Genomic DNA, 27,182 nt, shown 5'->3' with positions numbered 1-27,182 from the left:
TAATTGCCTTTTGATCAGCTCTTCGCATGTGTGGCCATTTCGGAACACTGTTAGATTAATAACCTTTCAGAGTAAAGGCCATTTTTAGAATATACACATCCAATCTAATGCTTTGCCATTTTACAATTAGCATTAATAGCACCAAACTGCAGGGGTTCACCAGCAGTACTGACAGTGTGTGTGTCGGAATGTCGAAGCTGCCTTACTAAAACAGTAAAACTCTCAAAGACAAGTCCCTTTAACTTCAGTGCCAGTTAGCACAAACCTGGGACATAACTACTGGGAGTGCACTTAAATGGCTGTGCCTGGAGGTGCCTGTGCGTGATGGCTTGGACAGGATCACATGTTCTGTTCTCTTTTAGGGTTTGAGATAGTGCCCATCGCTTCACTGTCTATGGTTTGAAGTTTCTTTTGACTCTTGCTTTGAGAAGTGTAGATTAAAACTTTTACACGTGCTTAGTGGTAATTTTAAATTGCTGGCATGCTCCATGAAGCTGCCTTTATTTTTTTTTTCTCCTTTTTTTTTTTTTTTTTTTTAAACCAGAGCTGAATTTTAGAATATATTATAGTCTATGAGGACAATCATAGAAAGTATCCTGACTTACTACCTGGCATATCTGAACACCCCAAAAATGAAGGGGGGAACCCACACTGTATTCTGCTATCTAGTAATTTATTAGAACAACAGAATAAAATCAAGCAGTAAATCCTCTTATGCCTGTAAATACCCTTACTGCACAAATGAAATGGTGAGAACAGTAAAAATTATTCGTCTTCATGCTGAACTGGGGAAGAGAAGAGAGTTTATAATAGCAATCTTGTAGTGCTGTTACTTTGTAAGAATAGGACTGAATGATTGATGTTTTATCTTACCTTGTCTGCATCTCCCTCCCAAAGCATTCATGTTCCTGTTTCCGAGTCTGAAGAACAGTTCACAAAATAATTATTTACAGTATTAAATGGTGCTGTCATACAAAGTGAAGGGCTCGTGCTGGGAATTCCCAAGAGGCAGAAAGAGAAGAAGGGTACCCTTGACTTTAGAAAGGTTCTGACCTGACCACAGGGAAGAGTGCCCCTCAATTTCACATGCAGGGTCTTTGCACAGTTCTGACATCTACCTCCAATCTGTGGCAGTCGATACAGAGAAATGCAATTTGCTACAAGGCATACTTTCAAAGTCTCAAAATATAAGAAATGTAATATGCTGGGACATTCTCCAGTCAGCCACCAGTAACCATAAACTCTGGGTAATTCATGCTTATTTGTCTGTCTTTGGTGAAAGGCAGCTTCACAGGCAGGTATGGATTGCAGCACAGCAGGCACGCTGGGATGTTTCTGTGAGCTCTGTGGGATTTAAGCTTCCATGGCTGCCAAGGCAAATTATTATGAATGATACATTTTCCTTTTTAAAAACAGATGCAACTATGGGTAGCTTCTTCCAAGTATAACGGAACTAAAGTCCCCCAAGGACACACTGTTCTATGTGTTGTTATAGCAAGTATATGTAATTTACTATAAATGCATCCATAGAACCATAGAAACACTGGTAAAACAGGAGAATTTCTTGGTAACTTGGACCTGGTACTTTTTATCTCTTTGTACATGATGTTTATCATTCAAGTGACTTAATTGTTAGAAAACAATGCTTGACAAGGAATGCCAAAAAAATTATTAGTGCTGTGTCTTTAATCTTCCTCTTCTTGTTCTCCTTTATGATTTCTCCTCTTGCACTGTATGGCTCTGTTTCTGAGAGCTACCAGGTTTGCCATCAAATTTGTGTTTACACTTGACTTTATGATGGATACGTTCAGCTTTATGACTAATAAGCTCATTAAGCTTAGTCTGCACCAGGCTAAGATGCTTTGACTCTAAGCCATGGAGATACTTTTTGTGAGGGGCTCTCCAATCCCACAATTTGTGCCTTTAGAGCCTTAATGTTGTCAATTTTCTGTGTGGTTTTTTAAATATTTGAAAGGCAATTATCTGCCTTGTTCCAGGAGACTTGGAGCCTTCTGACAGGTGAAGGGAAGTATTTTGTTGTTACGATTTTGATCCTGGAATTTCAACATGTGATGATAAATGTAATTAAAAATTATTAAGTTAGTCTGCTGTGCTGGCCTCATGGACACAGACCAAAGGCCAGTATCAGGTAGGCAGGGGAACAGGCTTAGTGCTTGGGTTTGTTTGGTGGGATTTTTTAGCTTGTTTACTCACTAGAGAAAATCAGATGTATTTGTGTATTCAGAGCTGGCTATTGCTTCATCCTGTTCACAGCTCTCTTATATAAGAGAAGAACAGTATCTTAACTGGAGGTGGTTCCACATGGCAACACCAAATGCGTTTCTTAACTCTGCCCCAAACCTACCAAGAAACTGGTGGGAGGCTTGATTTTTTTCCTTCCTCTTAGCTGTAGGGAAGTGTTAAAATTTGCATTACCTGTTAATTTACACACCTACTTGCTTATGACTGGTATTTTTATCAACACATAGTCTTGACATATTGCTAGGCAAAAAATACACAAGTAAATGAAATTACTGCTTAATTGTCTAGCTTTTCCATAGGATTCAGATGGCTGTCCTTGTTTAATAACAGATTTGTAACACTTTATGCATTATTAAGGCTAATTTGTATTCCAGTTTGATTTTTGGATAAATTTACCATTGATACAGGTCTATTGCAGACTAAGTTCACCAAAAGTTCAGGTCTACATCAGTGTTTAGGAATATGCTATCATCTTGCAGCATAGGCAAGCCCCCCCGCAGCCTTTCATGGTCTCTTTAGAGAATTTTCCATGTTGACATAGCCTGGAATTGTCCAGATTGTCACAAAAACGTACTTCCTTTCTTCTTTTTCAATCTTTTAATTAATTCTTTACTCTGTCTTAAAAGAAACCCAAACCAGCTAACCAACCAAATGAAAAACCTTAAAAAAGACTGAAAAATTTACTTGTAGCCTTAGAAACATTACAAGTCTGTTTTAGCTGACTGTGATGCTTTTCTTTCTTTTATACAGTGTCCCATTGCTGATCTTCTGAAAAATGCTAATTTCCAGTCCCAAAGGCTTTTGGAGACTAACTCTGAGTAATTACTAAGCAAAAGGCCATGCACATGAGCAGTGCTACTCAACAAATGTTCAATTGTCAATAGCGTTGTCAACACTGTGTACGATTTTCTTTGCAGCCTCAGCTGGATAAGTTGTCAGGGTTCATGTCCTGTTGTGGAATGGTGCTTTTCCATAGCTCCTCCTCCTAGATGGATGGAAATGCCCTTGGTTTTAAGCCTTAAAATGCTTTAGGATCCCTTGAAATGAAGAGGATCATACAAAATTGTTACTAGATGTTACTGGATGCTTGTAAGAGTTCAGGGACGTGTTGCATTTTGGAAGACTGTCATTGTAGGAGCAGATTGTTCTTTCAGTCAATTTTATAATTTATCAATGATTCACAGCTCAGTTATAATTATTCCCAGTGCTAATTATGTGTCAGAATTACCCAAAGCACTGTATCAGACAAGGTTTGCATATGCTGTGTAATCATGAAACTGAGCTTTCTCCAACGTAAACTTACTGAGGGCTCTATTCCACAAGTCCATTGTTTTGGGGGCTCCTTTTGCACCCAAGCAGGCCCCAGGATTTCATGGAGACTAATTAATCAGGTAAGGATGTTCACAACAAGCTTTTAAACTGGTTTTATATCTTTACCCTGTGCAGAAAAGCTTGAATAATTACTTCAATAATTACTGTGGCCAAAATATATCTTTGCTGATTTATAGTCCATGAAAATTTATCCTGTCTCATGTAAAAATGTTTTAAGTCTTTTTATTTTTTTCTTCCCAGCTTCTGGAAAAAACGAACAATATGTTTGAGGAATCTGATTCTGCCGCTACAAAAAGTCCTTTGCACTTAGCTGTAAGTATGAGATGTGTAAAGTGTTTGATCAGTATCTCCTAGTAGAGTTCCTTAATCTCTGTCTTTGTAAGTTTAACTGTAGGCTTGTTTTGAAAAGTGTGGGAAGGGATGTAGGCCTAGATATAACAAAGCCAGGTTCTGGGCTGGAATCGTTAATTAAGTTTTTGGCAGTTGAAGCTCTTGGTTGTTACTGACTCTTAACACTTGGGTAAGAAGATGACAGACACTGAGGTGAAATTAAATGGAAATTCCCTCTTGTGTTTAGAACTAGTTTATAAATACGGGGCCAGAGTTTGAGCCTATGTCTTTGATCATGGAATGAGATTCTCTGATGTTCTGGTGAAGAGGTGCAGTGCAAAAAAACTGTTAGGTACACAGCAGGGTGTGAGAAAGTGTGCTTTGAAACACCGGCAGTGCCCTGTGAGAATGCTATGGAGACTGGCAGATCACAACAGGATCCAGCACATGGAGTCTCAGAGATAACAATAGCTCCCTTGTCCCAAGAGATCAAGATTCATGATTCCTCTTCCCAGATTTTTTGTGCAGAATCACAGAATATCTGAGGTTGACATGGACCTCTGGAGATCAAGTCCTGCCTCTGTGGTAAAAGCAGAATCAGCTAGAGCAGATTTTTTCAGGGCTGTGCCCCATCACATTTTGAGTATCTGCAGGCATGGAGAGTTCACAGCTTCAACTCTGAAAATACTAATTATACATTTGTGTGTAAATAAAAAGGATGCTCTCTGTGAGTCTGACAGTGAGGAGAGGAGGACAGGCCCTACAAAGCTGAACAAGACGTTTCCAGTTTCTGGCACTGTCCACTGGGTTTTTGCAATTCCACCTGTGCACAAATGCTGTTGGCCTCAGTGTGGCTGTAGGTCTGGAAGTGCATCTACTTGTCCACTGTAGTTGTTCTACCAAGTGGCAGGAATTCTCCATGAACCATCAGCTATAAACAGCAGGTCAACTTTGTGTTTATATTTGCACAAAAATCTGGTCTGAGAATCGCTTTAGTTGGAGACCAGCACATGTGTTGAATTCAGCACCAGTTGGGTGATAATCCATGGATCTCTCTAGTGAATCCAGTTTTGGAAGCAAACGTTTCCCTGTCAGATCCTGTAGCATATGAAAAATGAATTGATGATTGACCTGTGCTGGATTGGCAAATTATTGCCTGAAATTTCCTCGCTTTGGGTTGTACTAGAAAGTTAGAGCAGATCAAGAATCATAATTTCTTTTCCTAAACATTAGGAATTTTTTAATTTCTTGGGTACAGTGTAATTTGGAAAAATCCTTTCAGGTTGAAGAGAGAGTCATAAGGAATCAAGAAAACTGTGATTTCTGTTGTGCTTAGGAGACGCTGAAAGGGCTGGATTTTATTTATTATAGAATTTATGTGAAAAGTCTTTGAAAGACAGGAGTTGTGTTCTTTACATGACACATTTCATACTTCTAGGCCTATAATGGTCATCATCAAGCTCTGGAGGTACTTCTCCAATCTCTGGTAGATCTGGATATTAAGGATGAGAAGGGACGCACTGCTCTGGACTTGGCTGCATTTAAAGGACATGCAGAGTGTGTGGAAGCTCTCATCAGCCAGGGTGCTTCTGTCACCGTAAAGGACAATGTCACCAAAAGGACCCCCCTCCATGCCTCAGGTGAGTGTGATCTTATGCTACTCTTGTGGTACAAACCCTGCACTGAAGCAGGTACCTTTGCTTACCTACTGCTGCTATGCACATTTCTTCTAAAGGGAAGAACATTCTCCCAAGTGCTGAGGAGTGACACTTGTTTGTTGATGTTGTACATTTAAACCCTTTTTCTTCCGTTTCATTCATCTTTTTTCCCTCTATCCCTGTGGTTCAGTCCCCTCTCACACAGAATCCCATATTTTTCCACACCACTACTGCTCTGCCCTTACCTGCTTGCCTCTACCTTACCTCTCTATTACCACCCACTCTTCAGGAGGTGTGATGTTTCCCTCATGACACCTTCTCTTGCTGGTTCTTCAGCCAAGTAATCGGGGGAGGAAGGAATACTTGTCTCACCGCTTCTCCTTTGGAAGAAAGGCTGAAAAATACATGTGGGCTCTGATTGGCAATGAAATTTTTCTGGTGTTCAAGACTTGCAACCATTTCCAGTGGCAACACCACAGAAATTCACCCCCCTCTTTCAGGCCTCCTCCTCCTCCTTTGCCAGCCTGTGAACTTGCACTTGCTGGCAGCCTGCTCCGTTCCTCATGTGTGGGGTGTTAATTATGTAACAAGCAAAATTAGCTGGGAAATGTAGACTTTGTAATTTATTTGAAGGTTATTATTTGACATGTACCTGTCAGGTAAATACGCAGAGGTGCTAAAGGGAACGTGTCTCCTCTGCTGTTCCAGCAAGGGCTCCGTACAGGATAGCAGTGGCCTCTAGTGGGAAGGAAAATTAATACCACATGGATAATTAATTCAGGACTGACTTAATTGTCTTTCTGCTTATCTTTTAATCTTGATTAGATTGAAATGCATTTATATTCTGTAGTATCAGTTTATTCTCTGTGTGTGATCATGTAAGTGCAACCTAGAAACATGAGGTCAAATAAACTTACCAATTTTGTCTGCAGTACTGAAAGAAATGCTTGTAATAGATCCACACTGCATACTAAAAATGCCTTGTCTTCTTGAATTTCACATCAGAACTGAGCACATTTCTCCCCATGATAAATACTGATGGTTTAATTAATTGAAATCAATATTAGTCTTGCCACAAACTGAGCTGTGTTGGTCAAGAGCTTTCCCTGTAGTTACTTCAAACATATCTTGGGATCTGATGTGAACAAGGTGTGGCTTTGTCTGGTACATTGTCACTATAGCAAAGATTTTCATTTATTTAAAAATGTGGTTATAGTGACATAAGTTTTTAGTTGTCACAACTGAATTGTAAATGTTCTTCAGTACTGAGAAAAGTAAATGGTAACAAAGCCGTATTTTTTTAGCAGCTCTGACTTAAAATATGAATCTGTTGAGTAAATTGAGTAAATTTGTTGACTAGAAGATGTTATTTTAATACACACCCTTCTTACCTTCATATAAATTCCGATTGTGTCATCCTCCCCCTTTTAATTTGTTTTTTAATCACCTTCATGGCTGTAGTATTGAGTGCCTTCCATGTAAAACCAGTAGGAAGATTCATTGTACACTTTTCTGGTCCATGATGCTTTTTGCTTCTCAGATTAAAAAACATTCCCAGGCATACAAATAAACTGTTCTTTAAATCTGCAGTGAAGCAAAGTAAGTCAGATATATATTTAAAAGAAAAAACAATCAGAAAACCACATATACAAAAAGCCCAACCAAAAAAAAAGGCAAAAAAATCCTACACCCAGGAATGAGAACACAAAAGGGAACATGTACCCTGAGCAGAAGGGAAAGAATTGCTCAGATGGGTTGAGTATTTGAACTCCTTAGTAAAGGAAATTCACAACTGTCAGAAATTTGAAAGCTTTCAAATGTGAGTTAAGTGTGCTTTGGGTAAATATCCATTGAGACAACGTTAAGAACCTTCCACGCAAGAGCTCTTCAGAGTTCTGTGGAAATGATCTCTGGAGTGAAGCTTGTACCACCAGCGCCTCTAGAAAGGCCCTTGCAATGTGCCGATTCCATGAGGCCCCGGTGCGTAAGGAAGCGCTCTGCGGAGGAGGGTTTCAGCAAGGCCTGGTGCCACCTGCTGGGAACTCGGCCTGCAGCTGCCGCACACGCAGTGGCTTTGTGCTGCAAGCGTGGGAGGTCAAGTGGTGTATTTTGAGAAATCAAACAGAATTCTTGCCGAATTAATCCCTTGAGCGCCAGTGGGCATTTGCACACACGAAAGTGAGCACTTGCACATGCAGCACTGTGCACTGGGAAGAAACAAGAAGGCATGTGTGCCCACGTCCTTAAACTTGTTTGCCCTCATTCCTTCTAATTACACCGGCACAATTGCTGAACACAGAGCTCAGGAGGCCTCAAGTGGTGGATCGGATACAGGATTCTGCAGATTTGTGTCAGTAAAGGGATTTGTGACTCGACTATAGAACTCACCTAATGAAGTGTTTCTTTTTTCTGTCTGTCCTCATGAGGGAATAGACTTCCTCTGACCTCATAATGTGGAGAATTTCCTTCACCTAAATTATATGTTCCCTGTGTAATTTTATTACCACCAGCCTCTCCTCTGGCTAGCCTAGGGAATCCATTGCAAATGCTCCCCTAGTGTTAGTGTTGTAGGTCTGTTGGCAAAACTAACATTCCCTGCAGGGTCTGTAATGCTTAGCAATCACTGGGTCAGCTCCTAGGGGTTTCTGGGAGTATCTGTTCTAAGACTTGTTTACCAAAATAATTTTCATGCATCTTTGTGAACAAGTTATGATTTCTCTTCCTCCTGCTGGGAGAAAGAACAGACCTTTCCCCCCCCCCTCACAAGCCAGTGAATCATCAGCCCTGCAGAACTGTTTACATGTTATGTATATGTCATTACTTAGTGGTAAATAACTAAAAATGCTTTTTATTTTTCTGGGTAAAGCATCTAAGATTGGATGAGTAATTTAAATCTGATGATGTGCACTGGTTTCTCTGCCAGCATGATGTGACATAGGTGGTGTCCAAGGGTTTTGCCTCAGCCCACAGGGTGTAGGCAGTGTGAATGCATGACTTGCTGTGATAAGAACACAACATATATCTACTGAGCACAGGAATTGTTTTTCAAAGAAGAAAATATTTGTCTCTTCATCCCATGAAAGTCTGAAGCCTTAAAGCCAGCTGACACACAGATGGAGTTCAGTGTCAGGCCCTACAGAATGTAGTAACACAGAGCTGTTTCCTAGCAGCAATGGGTTACATAAAAAAAACCCCAACAAAACCCAAAAATACATCCCCCCCCCAACCCCAGAAAAACCAAACCAAAACCCCAAACACCACCAAACCAAATGTTTTTGATAAGTATTGTTTTTTATAAAATGGATAAACTCAAAGGGAATTTTAGTCTCCGGTGTTATGTGCTTTTATGAATATGACATTTGTATCCTTGGTCATTCTTTGCAGATTTTTTTTTTCATAGCAGCACTGAAGTCGTTCCTTGTGCAGTGCACATAAAATTAAGGAGCCTTGACAATGTACTTCCTACTGTGTTCCAACCCTGAGCACAGAAAGCCTTATCTGCCTGCTCAGTCTGGGGGATTTTGAAATGCTGTCTGCTTTAGTAGAAATCTTCTCAGTAGTGAAAATCACAATTTCTGTTTTACTCATTTGGGATTTTTGTATCAAAGAGAACCAATCCTCATCTTAGTGACGTCAAGGAAAAAACAGCTCACCATTTCACTGGCACAAGGGAAATGAAAATTGGGGGAATATTGATCTCTTATATGGTGTTTTCCATGTTTATAAGGACATTTCTTATCCATAAGCATCCCAGTGGAAAAATATCTGAAATAAAACATAGGTTTTTTTCCTTTATAGTCATTAATGGCCATACACCTTGTTTACGGTTGTTGCTGGAAGTTGCAGACAACCCTGATGTGACAGACGCCAAAGGACAGTAAGTTTTCTTTGTGGTTTTTTTTTTCCAGCTCTGTAATTCAAATAGCATTTCATATTTCTCACCAAAAAAGTACTTATTTGAAATACTGTATTTCCTGCACTTCTCCTCATAGAATTTGGCAGAGATTACAAAGTACATATTCAGTTGATGTAAGCCATGTGGAAAGGACTAATCATTAATCTTAGCCTCTGCTTCATACTTTAAACAATCTTTTATAGATGTTGAGGTCCAGACTCAATAAAAAAAGAACAAGCTCCTGAGATGTTTCTATAGAGTCTTTTTCTTTCTAAAATATTGCTATTCCGGGCTTTATTTGGTACATTAGACTGGTGCAGTAGGACACGGTGTTTATTTGCGGTGACGCATCTGAGATGTTCCTACAAAAACTTTACTGCTTGTTAAATGGCAGTTATAGAGGGAGGATAAGATATATTTTTAAGTGAAAATGTGAATGGTTTAAGGAACTAATTTGGGGTGTCTGGAACATATAATGTACATATAATGTCTGCACAAATAATTTTAAATGGTATTAGTCTTGCCTAAAAATAGATGGAGAATAGATCTCTTTTAGACAAAAATGAAAGATATGTTAGTCCAAATTTTAGCTTGCATATTTTCCTCATGTCCCTTCATCCCCTTTAAGCAACTGTGCAGCATTTGCAAAAGAAACACTTTGGGTCATTGTCATCTTGGTAACTAGTAGGGACATGCATTCACAAGACTTGGTATTGTAAAACTCGTGTCACTGGAGGTGACAGAAATTGTAGGTTATTAAGAGAACAGATTGTCTTGAATGATGTTGCTCTGTAAACTGCTTACAAGTGGGTTTGTTACTATTTCAGTCATGGCAGTTGGTTGTTAAACATCTTAATAATTTCATACAAATGTCTTCACTCGGGTGTCATATATGAATATGGTGAAAAAAACAGGTTTGTGGGTAGGAGTGGCAAGAAATGCAGGGTTTCCTGATTTCTCTCTGTGTAAGTTATAGCAGGGACAAGCAGTATGTCATTTTATAGCTACGAATGCTCTGGTTTTCTTTTTTTTCCCTAGAACTCCACTAATGCTTGCAGTGGCATATGGGCACATTGATGCTGTTTCTTTATTACTTGAAAAAGAAGCATCTGTAGATGCAGCTGATCTCCTGGGATGCACAGCTTTACATCGAGGGGTGACTTAATTTTTATAATCCTTTATTATTTGTTTTACTGTGACTATGACTCACTTATAAGTACAGGGATATTTAAATCTAGAGAACATGGAATGGTGCAAGGAAGTCCTGTAAGTTTTTTCTAGAGGCAGTGAAACTTGAGGTAGATCTGATCTTTTTTAGTCCAGCTTGACTAAGCTAGACTTTCCTAGCTAAGTCGAGCTTCTTACCCAATGTGGAGCTGATGTAAGGGATGATAGTTATACAGAACTTTATGATAACTGCAGTGAGCAGTTCAGCAAGTGAGCAAAGGGATTTTAATCTCTGGCTGCTGAATCCCATCCCAGACCATTTCATGTTCACAGGCATCAATCACATTCTGTATTTCCTGGGGAAGAATCCGTGTTATGTCAACTTCTTTACTCATTTCTTTGTTATCAGATCATGACTGGGCATGAAGAATGTGTTCAGATGCTGTTAGAGAAAGAGGTCTCTATTTTGTGTAAAGACGCCAGAGGCAGGACACCTCTGCACTTTGCAGCAGCTCGGGGTCACGCCACGTGGCTGAGCGAGTTACTGCAGGTGGCACTTTCCGAGGAGGACTGCAGCCTGAAGGACAACCAGGGCTACACGCCCCTGCACTGGGCTTCTTACAACGGTAAGGCTCTCCCGGGACTTCTGCCCCGGTCAAGGGTGGCCTCAGCTGTAGGGAAACGTGGTAACAAAGCAGCAGAACACTTGGAGTGGCTTGAAATGAAGAGACAAATTATCTCTGTTTGCTGTGTGTAGTTAGCATTTACTACGTGCACCCTTCAGCTCAGAGGCCCTGGAAATTTCCAGTGATAACTCCCAGGGATGTTGCAGCTCATTTGCCTCACGTCACAAGAAGCCAGGATGAAATTCTGGTTTTATTCATGTCCATGATGAAATTGATATCTGTGCAACCAAGAATGCTCCTTTGAGTGTCACCTTGTTGGTGCAAGAGACCATGTGAATAGATGGATATTCTGAACTGAACTGATTATCTTAAATTGGATAATCTGAACTTGTTACTTAATATAAGGATAAAGCTTCTCAGTATTGACATTTAAACTTTGGATGTAATGCAACATACATGACATCACATTAAAAAGAACTTTTTTTCTTTTCTTTTTTTTCCAGTAAATGCTAATATTAGTCCAGATCTGTCTTGCTGCTGCCGTAGAATAAAAAAATCCACTGGTTTATCACATAAGAGCTTATATACACATTATGTTCAACTTTGAACTTAAAAGTGTTAAATTCCAACCCATGTAAGCCTAATATGAATTAAGTGAACTACCTTGTGCAACATTGAAATATCTGCTCTCTCACAGGTCATGAAAACTGCATAGAGGTACTATTGGAACAAAAACTTTTCCACAAGTTCTATGGTAATAGCTTCTCTCCATTGCACTGTGCCGTGTAAGTAGAAATCTCCAGTAACAAATCCATGTTGCTTTAGGATATGTCTGTAACCGGTAGCACTATGACAATAAAGGGAGCTTTTTTGGAAATTATTTGCATGAGCAAATGGTTTTAAAGCTGATCACTTGAAATAAAATACTTTGTGGCTGAAACATAGTATTTTAAATCAGAATTTCTAGTGATGGCTTTGAAAATAAGTCAGTATTTATATTATTTTAAATGAGTATGCAATTCCCAAGCCTATTAAAATGTGTGCAATTTAAACATGCATGCAAATGCAAAATGAAAGCCACTTCTAATCCAATGTGGAAGTGTGTTAGCTATACTGTGTGTCCAATACTGTAAATAAATCCTGTTCATTTACATGATGAAATGGACAAATTAGTAATAACTGGAAAAAGTATTAACTGAACACATCCATCAAATCAAAGTGCTAAGTGTGTGAGTGGGAAAATATGTGGTTTTCAGTACCTTAAACATTAGATGAAATCTCTCTACATGTAAGTGTCTATGACTGAGTGCTTTCCACGTCCAGGTGTGTTTGACATACAGACTAAGGATTTTAAGATACTAAGGTTTTAATCCTAGCTTTGTTCTGGACTTTGAAATTACCTTTGTCCATAGTGAATTAAGGATCAGCTTTGCATTAGGGATTGAAATCCATTGTAGCAGGTGCAGTTTGGTTAAACGGAGAGATGATGAATATGTAGAAGTGTGACTGAAAACGTTAAGACAAAGGCATGTAACTTAGAAATAACCACTAAGAAATATTAATGGGAAGTAAAGTAAACTAATATTGGAAAGTGGAAAAATTTGTAGACATGACCTTTTCAAAAATGTATTTTCTTTGGCAGAATCAATGATCATGAAAACTGTGCATCACTACTCATCGGAGCCATCAACGCCAGCATTGTCAATTGTGAAGATGACAAAGGAAGGTAATAGTTCCTTGAACAAACTGCATTTCATTACTCCATTTAGTATTTTTCATAGTTTTTCTGAACCTCTGGCACTGATCCTTATCTGTTATAGTTGAGCTAAGACTTGTCATGCTGACTCTTTCACACAGCAGTTTACACTGCAGCACAGTTAAATGGTGGCTCACTCCAAGCAAGAATGTGATGAAGTATTCAGTGTCAGAGTATATATGAAAAAAAATATAAAAGAAATAGTATTTTGTTTGTTTAGAACAGCTATGGCTATAGGCTGTTTCCCTGCACCAGTTTTCTTCATTAAATGTTTAAACACATTTATCCTTGCTGAACAGAGTGATACTATGTACATACAGAAAGTATTTCATTAATAGTTTTCATGTTATGTTGGCATTCTCAGGACATACAATGGAAAATATCTATGCAGCAAAATAATACTATTACAGCAAGAGATGGGCATTCAGCCAAATCCTTCATTTGTCACGTTGAGAATCTCCTCACTATATATATATACACGTATATATATTTAATTAAAATTGCTGAAATTCTAAAAAGTGAACACTCATTGTTTTTGTTGATTAAAACAAATTTAATACCCTCAGTAATAGTGATTATTTAATTCTTTGAGGGTAAGAGCACCTCACCTTTGCTGATAAGCAAAACTGGAGCAGCACTGAACTGGGCTGTGTACCAATTATCTTTCATCTCTAGTAGTCACCCTTCAGGCGCAAAATGCCAAAGAGCCACAGTGAATGAATTCCAGTGTCTATGTTTTGTAGAAACTGATAACCTTCAAAGTGGATTGATTCCTTCTGCCTTTTGTAGTGCTGCTGTTACTGTGGCTTGTTGCTGCAGTATCTTTGACTACAACAATTTTTAAATAATGGATCTGTTCTTTTCGGATAGTTCTTCCCAACTGAGGCTTGCTAAAAAAAAATGTAAAATCAGATTAATAAGAACAAGGGATTGTACTGCTTTTCACACAGTATGCTCTGTTAAAATAAATAGGGTGCTAATACAAGATTCTCCAAAGTATCGTATCTCCATGCTATCATATGCACCTTTGGAGGCTGGAAATATCATTTAACTTGCTTCTGCTGCTGCTATTACAACCTTCTTATGGGGATAACTTGAAGTTTGACAGGAAAAAAAATAAAATGCACTTTGAGGTTTTTGGGGAGGTGGGAATATTGTCCCTCTTTGGCAAAAGCTCTGTGGGTGTTGCTCCCCCAGGACGCCCCTGCACGCCGCAGCCTTCGCCGACCACGTGGAGTGCCTGCAGCTGCTGCTGAGCCACAGCGCGCAGGTGAACGCCACAGACCACGCGGGCAGAACGCCGCTCATGATGGCAGCTCACAACGGGCACGTGGGCGCCGTCGGTGAGTGCAGCCCTGCCTCTGTCCCTCTGCTCTGCAGTTACTGCCCCACAGGGTAATCTCTGTTATCCTGGGAAAATGGAGGAAGGAAAAGAAATTATGTGGATAATAACTCTCTGTAAGAAGATAGCTTTTCATCCACTAAAAAATACTACTTCTTCTTCTCGGCAGTCTTGGTGAACATTTGCAATAAATTTGAGTCTTATTTCCTCCTAAGAGCACACTGTAAAGAGCACAAGGGGAGTAGTAATTCTATTCTCCTGTTTACTTCCTTGATTTTTTGGAGCAGTAAAGCTGCATGTGTGAAAAAGATAATGTAACTTTTTTCTGTCCTATCTTATAGGAAGTCCCATTCTTGAAAAGGCAGCTATCAGCAGCTGCTTTTTCCAGGCTAGACTATGTGCTACTGCCATACAGATTGCGGACCTATGGGCTTTGCACAATTCCCTTTTCTCTAGCTTCAACAGCACAGGCTGCATCCCAAGTTCTTTATATCCCCTTAGTCCTTTCAAAAGCAGGATTCACAGTTGTTCTCAGGCAGAGGTGATTCAGGCAAAATTTGCTGATCTGCAAATAGGGAGGTTCATAAATAAATTAAGATCAGTATATGTTTGACAGTTTGGGGCACCACAAACAAGCTGTTAGCTCCACATTTGTTTGCTGATTAACTGCACAAGATTAGTTTGTTCTCACTCACTAATTTAACTTCATGATTATAAAGCTTACATCATATAAATCCTTAATTGATTAGCATGTATGCACGTGTACATTGAAATAGTAATTTTTTCCTCTCTTTTGACATGTTCATCTGCCCATTCGATTTGTTCATTGATTTCTACTCTATACCTCAGACTTTTTGGTGAACATTGCCAAGGCTGACCTGACATTAAAAGACAAGGAGTTGAATACATCTTTGCACTTGGCTAGCAGTAAAGTAAGTTGAAGACCTCTCTATGTTTTATTCTCATCAGTCTGTGTTTATGCTCCCAGGTTTTTTTCTGCAATGGAAATGTTGTGGTGAGGAAGGGGACATTGTTCCAAGCTTTTTCTCTGTTGCAGCGGGGATTACTGCAACAAGTATATTTCAAACCAGGAGTCCCGTGGAAACCAAAGTATATATGGACAGATTCGTGGTAGATGTTTCAGAGATGTTTATTTCTCCAGCCGCATGGCCGGGGCTCAGCTCAGGAACTCCCCGGTCACGGGACCCCAGGGTCCTTGGCCACCCCAGGGAACACAAACCAACCAATGGGGAATGAGACTGACCAGGGGCAGGGAGACCCCGTGCCTCCCCCCCAGGGCCCCTCTCCCAGGGCTCCATGGCAGGGGAGGAACCCCAACATTTCTCTAGTCTGTTTTAAAGTATTGTACATTGAGAAATAGGGATGGCTCCTGTGACAGCTGAAACTTAAGTAAGTTACGCTAAGAGAAGTAAAGGAAACCCTTAAGGTTTTACCAGATAATCTCACTGTAAAACAGTTTAACAGGTTCAGTAACAAAGAAAAATAGAAGTATTTTTTATTATTCTACAATTTCTGTGGAAGGAGCCCAAAATTTTCCCGTAACAAAGCCAGAGTAAAACCAGAGGCATTGATTAGATGGGTGATGGTGTCTCTTCCTACCCCTTCTTCCTCTTAATTCCTTAATTTCTACTGCTATTTCTGCAAGAAAAAATGCCCACAGGATTCCCTCTCCTGGGCCGTTTCTTTTGCTCCTATCCACAGATTGGATTCCAGTGGGATCATATTACTCCAGTTTCTGCAGATACATGAGCCTTGCTGAATTCTCAAGGTCCTTCAGGCAGCTGTTCACCTGCCAGGACTGTAGGCTCAGCATCTGCAACTTGCTGTGCTGAAACAGGATCCAAAATAAGGCCCGGATCTGTATTATTCCCAAAATTCCATTGTTAGAGCCCTCTCACACTGAAGGGGTTTTGTAGTAGGTCATTAATAATACAGAAAGGCATTTAAAGACCCAGAAGGTATGGTATTTGTTTCTGAGATGAACCCATTCTCTGTTACTGTGTAGTTCTGATAAATCATCCACTGAACGGTCTCTCAAGAGAAAACGCAGCATCCTCTGAAAGCTGAGGAAGCGAATTCATATTTAATGAATGCAGGGTTGAAAGACAGGTGAATGTCTACATTTCTAAATGTGCTAAAACATCCCAGCAGTGGTGGTTCACAAATGGTATTTTAAGGCTCCCATAGTTCACCTTCTACACAGTCTTACTGAGCAGTGTGTTTTGTATTTCAATTTGAGTTATTAAATTTCACTTTTATTATGTAACATTTCTTTTGCCTCAGTTTCAGACTCCTCAGCAAATTAACACTATTGGGTTTTTTTCCCTGACTACAGGGTCATGAAAAATGTGCCTTGTTAATACTTGACAAGATACAAGAACAGAGCCTTATTAATGCAAAAAATAATGCATTGCAGACGTAAGTATAGCCTGATCCTCTCAAGTTCAGTTGATTTACCAGAATATTCCAGTTTAGCATTTCAAATTAATGTCTCAGATTATTTCATAGAACAGTAAAGTTAATTTCTATGCTTTCCCTTGAAAAAAAACCCAAATTGTGTTGCATTCTCACTTTTAATTTTGATTCTGTTGATGCCATTTCTATGCATGATCTGGTGGAAAAATTATATGAGGTCATTTATTTGAAGACTATATCAAAAGGTGTAAATATATAAGTATACAGCTGGCATTTTCTAGCTTTTTGAGATTCTACTTAAATTTAAATAATTTTTTTAGACTTACCTAGACTTAAGGTGGTACATACAGTTCTCAGAAGGCTTTTTAGGTGATATTTTATGGGCAACTCCTGTACATAGCATACATTATCAGCTGCAACTGTTTGTTGGCATGGGGGAATCCCACCATAGGAGATTCAACCAATCAATTCAGGTGGCGGATCACGTAGAGCTTGCAGAACAATTCATTCCATCTTAGCCCTTTTTTCCCCCCTTCCAATATGAAAATGTTTTTCCTGTCCTGCTAGCTGTCCCCAAACAGGAGCATTGGGTGTTGGGCCAGGAAAGGCGCAAACCAATGGTTATTTTTAATTTCCAGCTGCTCTGCAGTAACAGAGATTAGCAATTGAATATTCAAGGCTAAAAAGGCAATACAGTGATATTGAATAGGCCGTAGCAGCCAGAATTAAGGACAGAACACAGGCATTTCTTCAGTCTTGGATTCATTTTCCTTTTAAATATCAACTGTGTGCTGCAAACAGTGCAAAAATGAGAACTTTTAAAAGAAAGTCTTTAGACTAGAAAGTATTAAGTATTTGTGTGCTTGCACATCTATTTTATAGACTATTATTTCAAAGCCTGCAATAATATGTAGTGTCTACAATATAATTCTAATGATCCAAGGAAGTAAAACATTCTCTTTCAGATGCTGGGTATGCTTTAAGCGTTGCCTGACTTTGTTTAGAAAATGTGTTGTAAACTGAAGTTGAATGTAGTTGTTATGTTTTTGTAGACCTCTTCATATTGCTGCACGAAATGGCCTAAAGATGGTGGTTGAAGAGTTGCTGGCCAAAGGGGCCTGTGTCCTGGCAGTGGATGAAAATGGTAAGTAAATGATACTATCTGACACTCTTCAGTAGGACACAACAGGTAATTTTACAACAGACCGAAGCAATAGAATTAAAAGGTGATGATAGACTTCATTGATGCTTTTATCCTTCCAAGAACAGACACTGAGTTGTGTGAGTACCTATTTAAAAAAATTAAAAAGATGCTATTCATTTTTCTTTAGTATAAAAATTTATTCTAAACATCACAGTGGTCCCTTTTACTGTTCATTTTGCATGTACTGTCAACAGCTAGTCTTTTTTAATGCCTGAGTGCAGTGGTAACTTGAATTTCCTAAACATGCAAGTGGCACCGGATAATTCTGACACCTTGCAGAAGAATTAAGGATTTTGCATTCAATCAGCGCATGTTTTAATGGGTAGGAAGAAAACCATCAACATATGTTTGAGTGTGTCCCAGCTCATTCTGAGATCAAACCTTGTGCTTGCCAATTATCTGATCTAATCCAAGATGCAATTAAATTACTGCTGCCTCGTAAAATACATAATTAGTTACTAAATTAAATAATTTTGCTTCACACTTCGATGAAGTCCTTTGCTAAAAATTACAAAGAACCATAGAGGGATATGATTCTACAATTACAGTTTTTAAAACTATCTTCCTGAACTAAGCTGGTCTTTCTTACAATACTAACTTAATGGCATTAATGTAACGATTTGGTACCTTCATCTTTCCATATCTGTAAAGTAATAATACTACTACTCACCCATCATTGCAAGACATTTGAGATCTATGGATGAAAAGAACTGAGTGGTATTTACTATAAACCAAATGCTACGTAGCTATAGTTGCATGAATGAGTTCCATGAAAGTCATCTGACTCTAACCTCATTTTAGAGATAGGGGACAGAAAAATGAACCAGACTAGCTTCTAACCACAGATTTTATCCTTAAAATAGTACATACAAGTCCAGGTAAACCTGTATGTAACAAATTGAAATTAAGTTTAAATTTTATACACATTTAGTGTTTCTGGGAACAGCATGCACAGTTTAAAAGAGAGATGTTCAAGTAGAATCTTGGTGCATGTGCATATTAATATTCTAAAGAATATTAACACTTGGAACTCAGTGGAAGAGGAAATGCACTGACCGCAGTCAGTGCTTAAATATGGGTACTTTGCAACAAAATTGTATTCACTTTTGCCTACCAAATTCATCTGCGCTGCAGATCTTGGCTTACTCGAGGCAGTAGATACCAGAAGTGGCCACTGCCTCACATCACTATTGCTGCAGTGCTTAAGATTTAACCATCTGTAAAACAATTTTTCAGCTCTTAGCATAAAGGAGGATTTGTTGGAAAGTGCTAGAGTTCTGCACAGCAGCCTGTAAAATGTACAGACAGCAAGTATAATAAGCACACTGGCTTCCATGGCTCCTGTACGTGAAGAGCTGCTAAAGGGGCAGTGCTTGGACAGGAGCCAAGTTCAACTGCAGTGAAGACAAGCTTCTAGTAGCTTCCCAGTCCTTCACTTGACTGACACTGGAGTCATATTAGCTCTGTATTTGAAGTGTATGTCATGCTTGCTGAATACAGCCATTATTCTTCTAACACAATGTACATTTGGGTAACTAAACATCCATGTAGTCATACCTGCTATCCATGTATCCCATGCACTGGTCTAATTCTTTTATAATTTAATTCCTAAATAAACTGCTTTCCAAGTTGAGCAGATACTCAAAAACAAACTTTAAAATTGTTTGTTATTACCTCAAAAATTTTTAAAACTAGTATCTTTCATGTTTAATGAAAGTCTTTGTTCTCAGAATGAGGCTTGTTCATACGCACAGAAACCGATGCCAGTTTCTGTCGCTGTTGCTGTACTCCCCATGTTCTGTACTGACCGTGCTGTCTGTGCTGTAGAACTGTTTAGCAAGTGCTTTGATTCCACTGGTGCAGTCTGTTTGCTGCCTGGTTTCACACAAGCAGTGCTTGTTGTGGTCCCAGTGACTGCAGTGCCCCCAGCCTGTATCTCCCAGCATGTCCCACGTGAGTGAGTAACACCATTGCCTGGCATGTGTAACCCCCATACATCTCCCCACGGTGTCCCTAGAGATGTACTGAGGAATGCTGGGTGCCCTGGGTGCCCTCAGTACTAACCATTGCCTTGTCTGCGTTTGTGCCCAGGTCATACGCCAGCCCTGGCTTGTGCTCCTAACAAAGACGTGGCTGACTGCCTGGCACTCATTTTGGCTACCATGATGCCTTTTTCTCCCTCCAGCTCAGTGACGGCTTTCAACTTCACTTGTTTTAAAAAAGACAATTTGGGCAGGACACACCTCTGCGATGGCTCCACTATGGGTAGCATTAACTCTTACAATAAGCCCTTGAGTAACAACATAGGAACAGAGGATGGGTACAATGAAAATGATTCAGATTCTGAAACATTTTGACTCATTGGTATTTGAAAACTTTTTTCATTATTATTTCATTTCAGCTTTAATTTTTGTCTTTTTAAACAGCTTAAATCCCACAGTTATATTCTTAACTATTATTCTTGACAAGTAGGTATTGAAAGATTTGTAGTGTTGATGAGAATCAAGCCTTTAAATAACAAAATTAGAGGGATTTACTGGAACATGTTCCTATTAGAGTTCTGCAGCTTTTCAGTTTCCTGATGTTTTCTTTAGGCCCAAAGTGCCCCTGTGGAAAGTCTCTACCTCTTATTTTAAGTAGAAAAGAGAAAATGCCTTTTTTCTTTTTGACAGCACAAATAAACAGGGAACTGTTTGTAAAGAGTTCTTTCATGTTTTAGCTGCACCTTTAGTACACAATCCTATTTCCAACATAGCCTTCACAGATTCGAGCATCACCCCTTTCCTATGTTTGTCTGTTTCCTGCTTCCAGGGGCTCTGTGAATTAGATAATTTTTTTACACAAACCAAAGGTAAAGTTATAATCTTAAAACTGCCTGTATTACTTTTCTACAGGAAATGAAACCTTTTACATTCTGCCTGTATTAAGCACTTAAACAAACAGAAGGCACTTTTTACAGTTCTTAGTTGCAGTACACAATTAGAAAAATGTAGTTGTTAACTCTTAAGAACAAATTCTGCTCATCTCACCATATTTTCCCATGGACATCACTTCTATAAAATGGAAATCACTTGGCCCTTATTTTTTTTTTCAATTCAGCACAAATGTGTATGGTTTATTTGCACTACAGAATCAGGGTCATTAGATGTTTCTGTCACCTGAGCCATTAATCATGAATCCAGTACCAGAAACAAAAAGGGGAGAGAGGGAGAAATCAGGTGTAGACAAAGGTATATGTAAAAGTTTAAAAATTATTTGCCAACTTAAATGGCGCTTTTTTCCTGTTCTATGGTTAAATAACTTATTTTTACTGCAAACAGTATTGAATTTTAAAATACTTTTGCCAGTGTTTGGATTAACAGAGCAAAGGTAAAGCAGTGAAAGCATAACACCAAAAGTTGAAATACCAAACACCAGAAACATAGCAGTGTACCATGCAGGGGACCAGAGATAGACGAAAAAGCCTTTTGTCACCAGCTTTTAAAGCAGTGTCAACTTTGTGAATATGTTTACTCCTTCTGCCAAAGTTTCTAGGTCAAATGGACCCCGACCCTCCTCTGCAACAGATGTACAAAAGGAAGAATGAGACTTTGTAAACAAAAACAAAAAACACAAACAAAAAACTATCATGAACTAACCAGCCGTACCAAGAGGACCAAAATGCTTCAGTAATTAAATTGAAGACTTTGCTACTTTTATTTTTTTCTTCAAATGTGAGTGACATAATGAAGTAGTTTTTTCTAAATGATAAAAATATAAACTTTTGAGGTAATAGGAGTCTTGGGTGAATTTTACATTTTATGACACAGGTTTCAAGTTGACATTTTTAACTGATGATGTGTTGACTACAGGTGGGGTTTTTTTCCAGACTTAAGAATATGTTCATATACTTTTAATGTAAATGTGTTTCTATTTATTTTAAATGAAACAAATGCCCAGGAAAAATAACTATGGCTTGTTCTCCTAGTTAGCATTCACGCATACTGTTTGGAATGATGTGAAATGAAATGTGAATCTGGCAAGACTGAGGGCCTGAGGAGCAAAAGGAAGGGTGGATGCACTCTGGGAGAGTGCCCATCTTGTGTGGAATGCAAAGGTTGGGTCTGCTGGCTGTGCTGGGAAAAAGCAGAAAGCAAAACACCTTCCTTTGTTTGAAAGGGATCCAGCCCCTTGCCAGACAGGTGAGAAAACCCATGCAGCTGTGACGGAGAGGGGAGAGGAGGTGGTAGAGCATGGAGTCAGGTGTTCCTGTGATTCACACTCAGCTTGTCTCAGGCCTGTGTCTGTGCTGGGAGGGTGAGATGAGCTTCCTCGGTGCTCGCTTTTGGCAGGGTAAAGGAAAAGCAAGAATTTGAATTTTACTTGCAGTTTTTAGCCCTGTTGCGCTGAATTGTTGAAAAGCTATTGGTAGATTTCAGTTCTTCAATTGGGAAAAAATATTTATATATCAAGTTTGTTTTGCCTTACTAAAATTGAATATTTTTTTCCTTGAACATTAAAAATTTTCCGAAGTTTACAACAAAAAACCCCCTCTTTTCTCTTAACTCTAGTTTCTACAGTAGAATGACAGAGAACCAAAAACCCTGGTTTTCTCCTCAGAAATAGCACCAAATAAGATTTTAATTTATTTTTCTCAGCATTTTTGCTTTTAAAAATTGCAGAAAAGCAATAACCACCTTACTTAAAACACTGAAAATAAGAGTAGAGATCAATTTTTATAATTTTCAGTGGTGGCTGTTCCAAAATGAATAGTAATCCCAAATTTTGGGGGTTTTTCATGTGGAATGATGACATTGAAAACAAACATATGGGAAATAGCTGCCACCTGTCTAACAGCAGAATCAGCATTTTAATCTTATTATAAGCAGAAATGTAGGCAGGCTTCTTGGCAGGATTAGTTGTAAGTCTCACCCTGAAAGACAGAAAGTTACGCTATCCTACATTACAGTGCTTCATTAAGAGAAAACCAGCCCTCTTTATAAAGAGTTGTTATATTATTTTAAGCAGCCATTTAAAAAGTTTCAGTATTTTTACCTGCTACCATACAGTTACCAAAACTTTTTCTATTTGCGATACCTCGTAACGCTGGTAACTGTGTAGTGCAACAGCTGCTGCCTCTTGGTGCATCCCAGAAGCAAGAGGTCATTTATTTCTGAGTCATGCTGGTCCTTCCAGGCACCAAATCTAACCTTTACCCTTGAAACCCTACATGCTGTCAGGATGCAGCATTCCAAAAAGCACAGGAACATATGCTGTGCTTGCACCTCAAGGGCACTGCACAGGTCACGTTTTGAGGGTGCTGGATTTAGGAGGAAAACTGCCATGAGCGAGACACTTGGAAGTGCTCAGTGTTGGCCTGTCCCACATCTCACGTGAGTTACCAGAATCCCTTTTTTGTATGCTAGCACATTAATCTGTAATTTATCACATGTAGAATTAAATGTTTAGGGCAGGTATTTAAGCATGGGAGTAGTGTTACTCTTGTAAATAATCTCCTTGCCTTTCTGTGGACTTCTTACAAGAGTAATCATACAGAATTGTTGCACTTAACCCTGGATCCTGCAACTTACAGTACATGGACAACTTCTGTGTCAGCACCCAGCAGAAGGCACTTGGGGAGGGGCAGCTCCCTGCCCAGGTGTATTGGCAGGATCGTTTCATCCTGTATTTTAACCACAGCTGCAGGTGGAATCCAGAGCAGGATGGGCTCCCAAGTCTCTCTCATAAATAGTTACAACCTCTGGACTGCCTGAAATTGCTGTGAAATAGCTCAGGGGATTTCTGTTCATCGCTACTAAAAGGGCACCATAAAATGTGTTTGGTACTTTTATGCAGTAAACAACTGCCAGGTTATTGAATTAGAACAAACACATGAAATGAATTGTTTATCCATTGTACTGTTGAGAAACTTGGTTATGTATTTGAGGATGATTTAAAAAAAAAATTGTGATTTTTATTCTTAGTCATGTAAGAAATATTAGAGTGCCTTTTTATATTTGTGTATAATGGAAATGTTTTGTGAAACTTGTCTTTTTTTTTTTTTCATTTGAGTGTTATGAAAGCAATATATTACCAGTAAATTTTCATTTCAGACCTTCTTTGAATGTATAAAGTGTTTCTTTTTCTTCTACCTGCATTGAAATGAAAATTAATATGCTAAATTTCTATAGGAATAATGTATAATTTTTGCAGTGCTGAAAATGCTTTCTTATTACACAAAAAGTAAACCTTAGGTCAGTGTTATAGGAAAGGGCGTTTTAAACTAGTGACAATCTTGAGTGTGTGTATAAAATGTAATTTTATGCATTTCTTATGCAGTGATCTACATATTAAAGCCAATATCTTATGTTTTGTAGGTTTTGTCTTATATTTTATGCTTTAGCATGTGCAATATATCTTTACAAACCATGGTGATACGCATCTGGTGCCAGTGTTATATTTTGCATAACATTTGTAATAAACGATATAAAACATTGTTTGATGGTTTCGGTGGGGTTTTGTCGGTATTGTTTGCTTTTGTAAATTGAAGTTTAAGGACTTGGGTAAATATGTCACATATGAAATGAGGAAAAAACTTAAATTCAGTGATTGACTTGGAATTCAACCTGAATCTTCTCAAGCACAGTTTAATAACTTTTTCAACTACTGAATGCTGTATTAATGTAATAAAGAACCCTAACTGTAAGCTACTATTGCCATGCATTCAGATGGTTATTTTTACAAATAAAAATGGTACCAATACTGTTGGAAAACTGAGTAAATTTTGTTTCTTTTGGGGGAGCCAGGGAGGCTTAAGTATTCAGCAGTGAGGATAGAAATGCAACTGCATGTATAACTATTTCGTACTTCCCTCATATGTAAATACCCCTTGCCTTAGCTGGTTTTGCTGTCTCTGTAGATTCGGGGGAGGTGGGGGAACAAAATAAAACGCCACAGTAAGGGTTTTTTTTTTTCGGTTAGTTATTAAATATTTTACTATTTTCCCTGGTGAGCACCACCCGCACTGCTGGGTGTGCTCTGCAGTGGGCTGGGGCAGCAGTCCCACAGGGACTAAAATGCAGCAGAGAGCTTAAAGATAGTGATAGATATTAAGGTATTAAAGGTACCTGAATTAACGCAAACAAACAAAACACACAAAAAGGAAAAAAAAAAAAAAAAACAAAAAAAAACCAACCCCCCCAGCACTAAACCAAACCACCAGCAGCGCTTTTTAGATGGTGAGTGCCAGTAGCTTTATGGCCGTTTATCACTGAACTGCTCCCCGCCAGGGCAGGGTCTGTAGGAGCGCCTGCCTAGCGGGGCGCGCGGCTTTGTTCTCGGCAAGGTGCGCGACCCCGCGGTGCGGCCTGGTGGGGTCCGGCGGGAGTGAATGTGCCCCCGGGGCCCGCCGGAGCGCTGCGGGGCCGAGCGGCCGGGCTCCCTCACAGCCCGGGCTCCCTCACAGCCCCGGCGCGGCGCAGCGCCCTCCCCATCATGGCGGACACGCCTCCCCCGCGAGCCGCGACATGGCGGGCGGGCCCCTCGGCCCAGCGACCGCCCGACCTCCCCAATATGGCGGCCGCCCCCCGGCGCCGGCGGTGGCCGCCAGGTTGAGGCGCCCGCCCGCCCGCTCCGCCTCCCGGGCGGCGGCGCTCCCGCCCCGCCCCGCCCCGCCGTGCCCGTGTGCGCGGGGAGCCCGCGGGGAGCAGCGCTCCGCTCCGCGGGGCGCCATGGGGCGGGCGGGTCGCCGGCTGCCCGCGCTGGCAGCGCTCTTCTACGGGGCGCTGGCGGCCCTGGTGCTGCTGGGCGTGCGGGACGTGCTCTTTCTCTACGAGGAGAACCGGTGCAGCATGACCTACATGTACGAGTACCCCGAGTACCTGGTGAGTGCGGCGGGGTGTAACAGGTGGGACCTGGCGCTCCCGGGGCGTTGCCGCCCGCCCCGCCGCGGCCGGAGCCCGGAGCCGGGAGCCTGAGGCGCAGCTCCCCTGGGGAAGGAGAACAGCCCCTCGGTCGGGGTTCGCCGCCGTGCCGGAGCGGCGAGCGGTAAATGGGGCACGGGCAGCTGGGGCGTGTGCGGGGCCGGGGGCTGGCAGGACGCGCTGCTGTGCCCGCGTCGTGTGGCGCTGCCCCTCGGGCAGAGAGCAGTGGAAGAGCTGCCCACCTGTAACCCAGCGGGGCGGTCCGTGCTGCCACCGGTGAGAAACCTGCCCGCGTCCGAAGCTGCCAATGCTTAGAGGTACCTGTAGCTCTGGTGAAAGGCAGAAGCTCATGCAGGCGTTGGCAAAGGAAGAGGCTGGGCCAGCTCCTCTGACAGCACTGCCAGTGCCCAGGAGGCCAAGCCTTGCGCTTCATGGCCCTTTTCGTGACTTCGTGGTGTGGAGTAACCAGTGTGTCAAAAAAACGCATAACGGAGCTTTGACTATTAGTGTATTTTCAGGGTGGTGAGCAGTGGTGCGAAGTCTTCTCGGTGAGCACTTTGGAGGTGGCATGTCCCACAATATACATGGGAGAGCTTGTAAATCCGTATGAGGTCCCTTTTGTTTTGTTAACGGAGCCTTGTAGAAGTCTCTTTGAAAACCTGGGATCAGTTTCAGAGAGGGGACTGCTGCTGGAACTGTTTTCCACACGGTATTCTGGTTTAATCGCGGGAGGACGTAAATGGATATTTGTAAGTTCGCTGCTAACACTGTAGCATGCAGTTGTTAGAAAACAGTTTCTCTTCTTGATAGTAGTTCTTACTACAGCATTTTCTCTCTTACTAAAACATAATTGGTTGACTTCTGAACATTCATTTTTCATTATCTGAGATCTATGTTGAAAAAATATTAATTCTAAATGACACTCTGTTCAGAAATAGATTGCAAGCTGGCTTGCATAGTAAAGAAGATCTAAAAGCAAGAATTTAATGTCTAAATTGGTAGTGAAGCAGAAAGTTAATTTTTGGATTTACTAACCTTGATGTAGCCATCTTAGCCTACAAAAGAGAAACTTGGTATGGCTACAGGGATTGTTTTGTCAGTGCTGTAGAACAAATTTGTTTAAGCAGTTATAAATACTTAAATACTACGCGACAAGTTTTCAGATCTCCTGGCAGCCAGAACCTACTTCAGCTTCGATCTGAAGCCAACCAACAGAAAGTTACTGGCAAAATCTGTGTGATGTTATTGGCGGGTGCCTGAGACTCTTGTCTGC

At 40.3% G+C, this 27,182-nt stretch overlaps 2 protein-coding genes across 2 annotated transcripts in view; both read left to right on the top strand.

The window, feature by feature from the left end:
* ANKRD44 (ankyrin repeat domain 44) overlaps window positions 1-20,365 on the top strand; it is a gene marked incomplete at its 3' end in the record, with an annotated part of 125,673 nt that extends 105,308 nt beyond the window's left edge. The window contains exons 17-28 of the mRNA XM_082285101.1: window positions 3,835-3,906; window positions 5,363-5,564; window positions 9,381-9,459; window positions 10,516-10,633; window positions 11,054-11,270; window positions 11,968-12,055; window positions 12,913-12,996; window positions 14,224-14,369; window positions 15,218-15,300; window positions 16,725-16,807; window positions 17,857-17,948; window positions 20,100-20,365. Of these exons, the coding sequence (XP_082141227.1) occupies window positions 3,835-3,906; window positions 5,363-5,564; window positions 9,381-9,459; window positions 10,516-10,633; window positions 11,054-11,270; window positions 11,968-12,055; window positions 12,913-12,996; window positions 14,224-14,369; window positions 15,218-15,300; window positions 16,725-16,807; window positions 17,857-17,948; window positions 20,100-20,365 (1,530 nt within the window). The remainder of the gene's footprint in view (window positions 1-3,834; window positions 3,907-5,362; window positions 5,565-9,380; window positions 9,460-10,515; window positions 10,634-11,053; window positions 11,271-11,967; window positions 12,056-12,912; window positions 12,997-14,223; window positions 14,370-15,217; window positions 15,301-16,724; window positions 16,808-17,856; window positions 17,949-20,099) is intronic.
* Window positions 20,366-25,717: 5,352 nt separating this feature from the next.
* Window positions 25,718-27,182, top strand: part of PGAP1 (post-GPI attachment to proteins inositol deacylase 1) — a gene marked incomplete at its 5' end in the record, with an annotated part of 32,379 nt that continues 30,914 nt past the window's right edge. Inside the window, one exon of the mRNA XM_082285524.1 lies at window positions 25,718-25,870. Within this exon, the coding sequence (XP_082141650.1) occupies window positions 25,718-25,870 (153 nt within the window). The remainder of the gene's footprint in view (window positions 25,871-27,182) is intronic.

The sequence above is a fragment of the Coloeus monedula genome, assembly GCF_965178545.1.
Source record: "Coloeus monedula genome assembly, chromosome: 7".
In the NCBI taxonomy this organism is placed as follows: domain Eukaryota; kingdom Metazoa; phylum Chordata; class Aves; order Passeriformes; family Corvidae; genus Coloeus; species Coloeus monedula.
The sequence above is the reverse complement of the archived record's forward strand: the minus strand, read 5'-3'. Positions and strand labels throughout refer to the sequence as shown.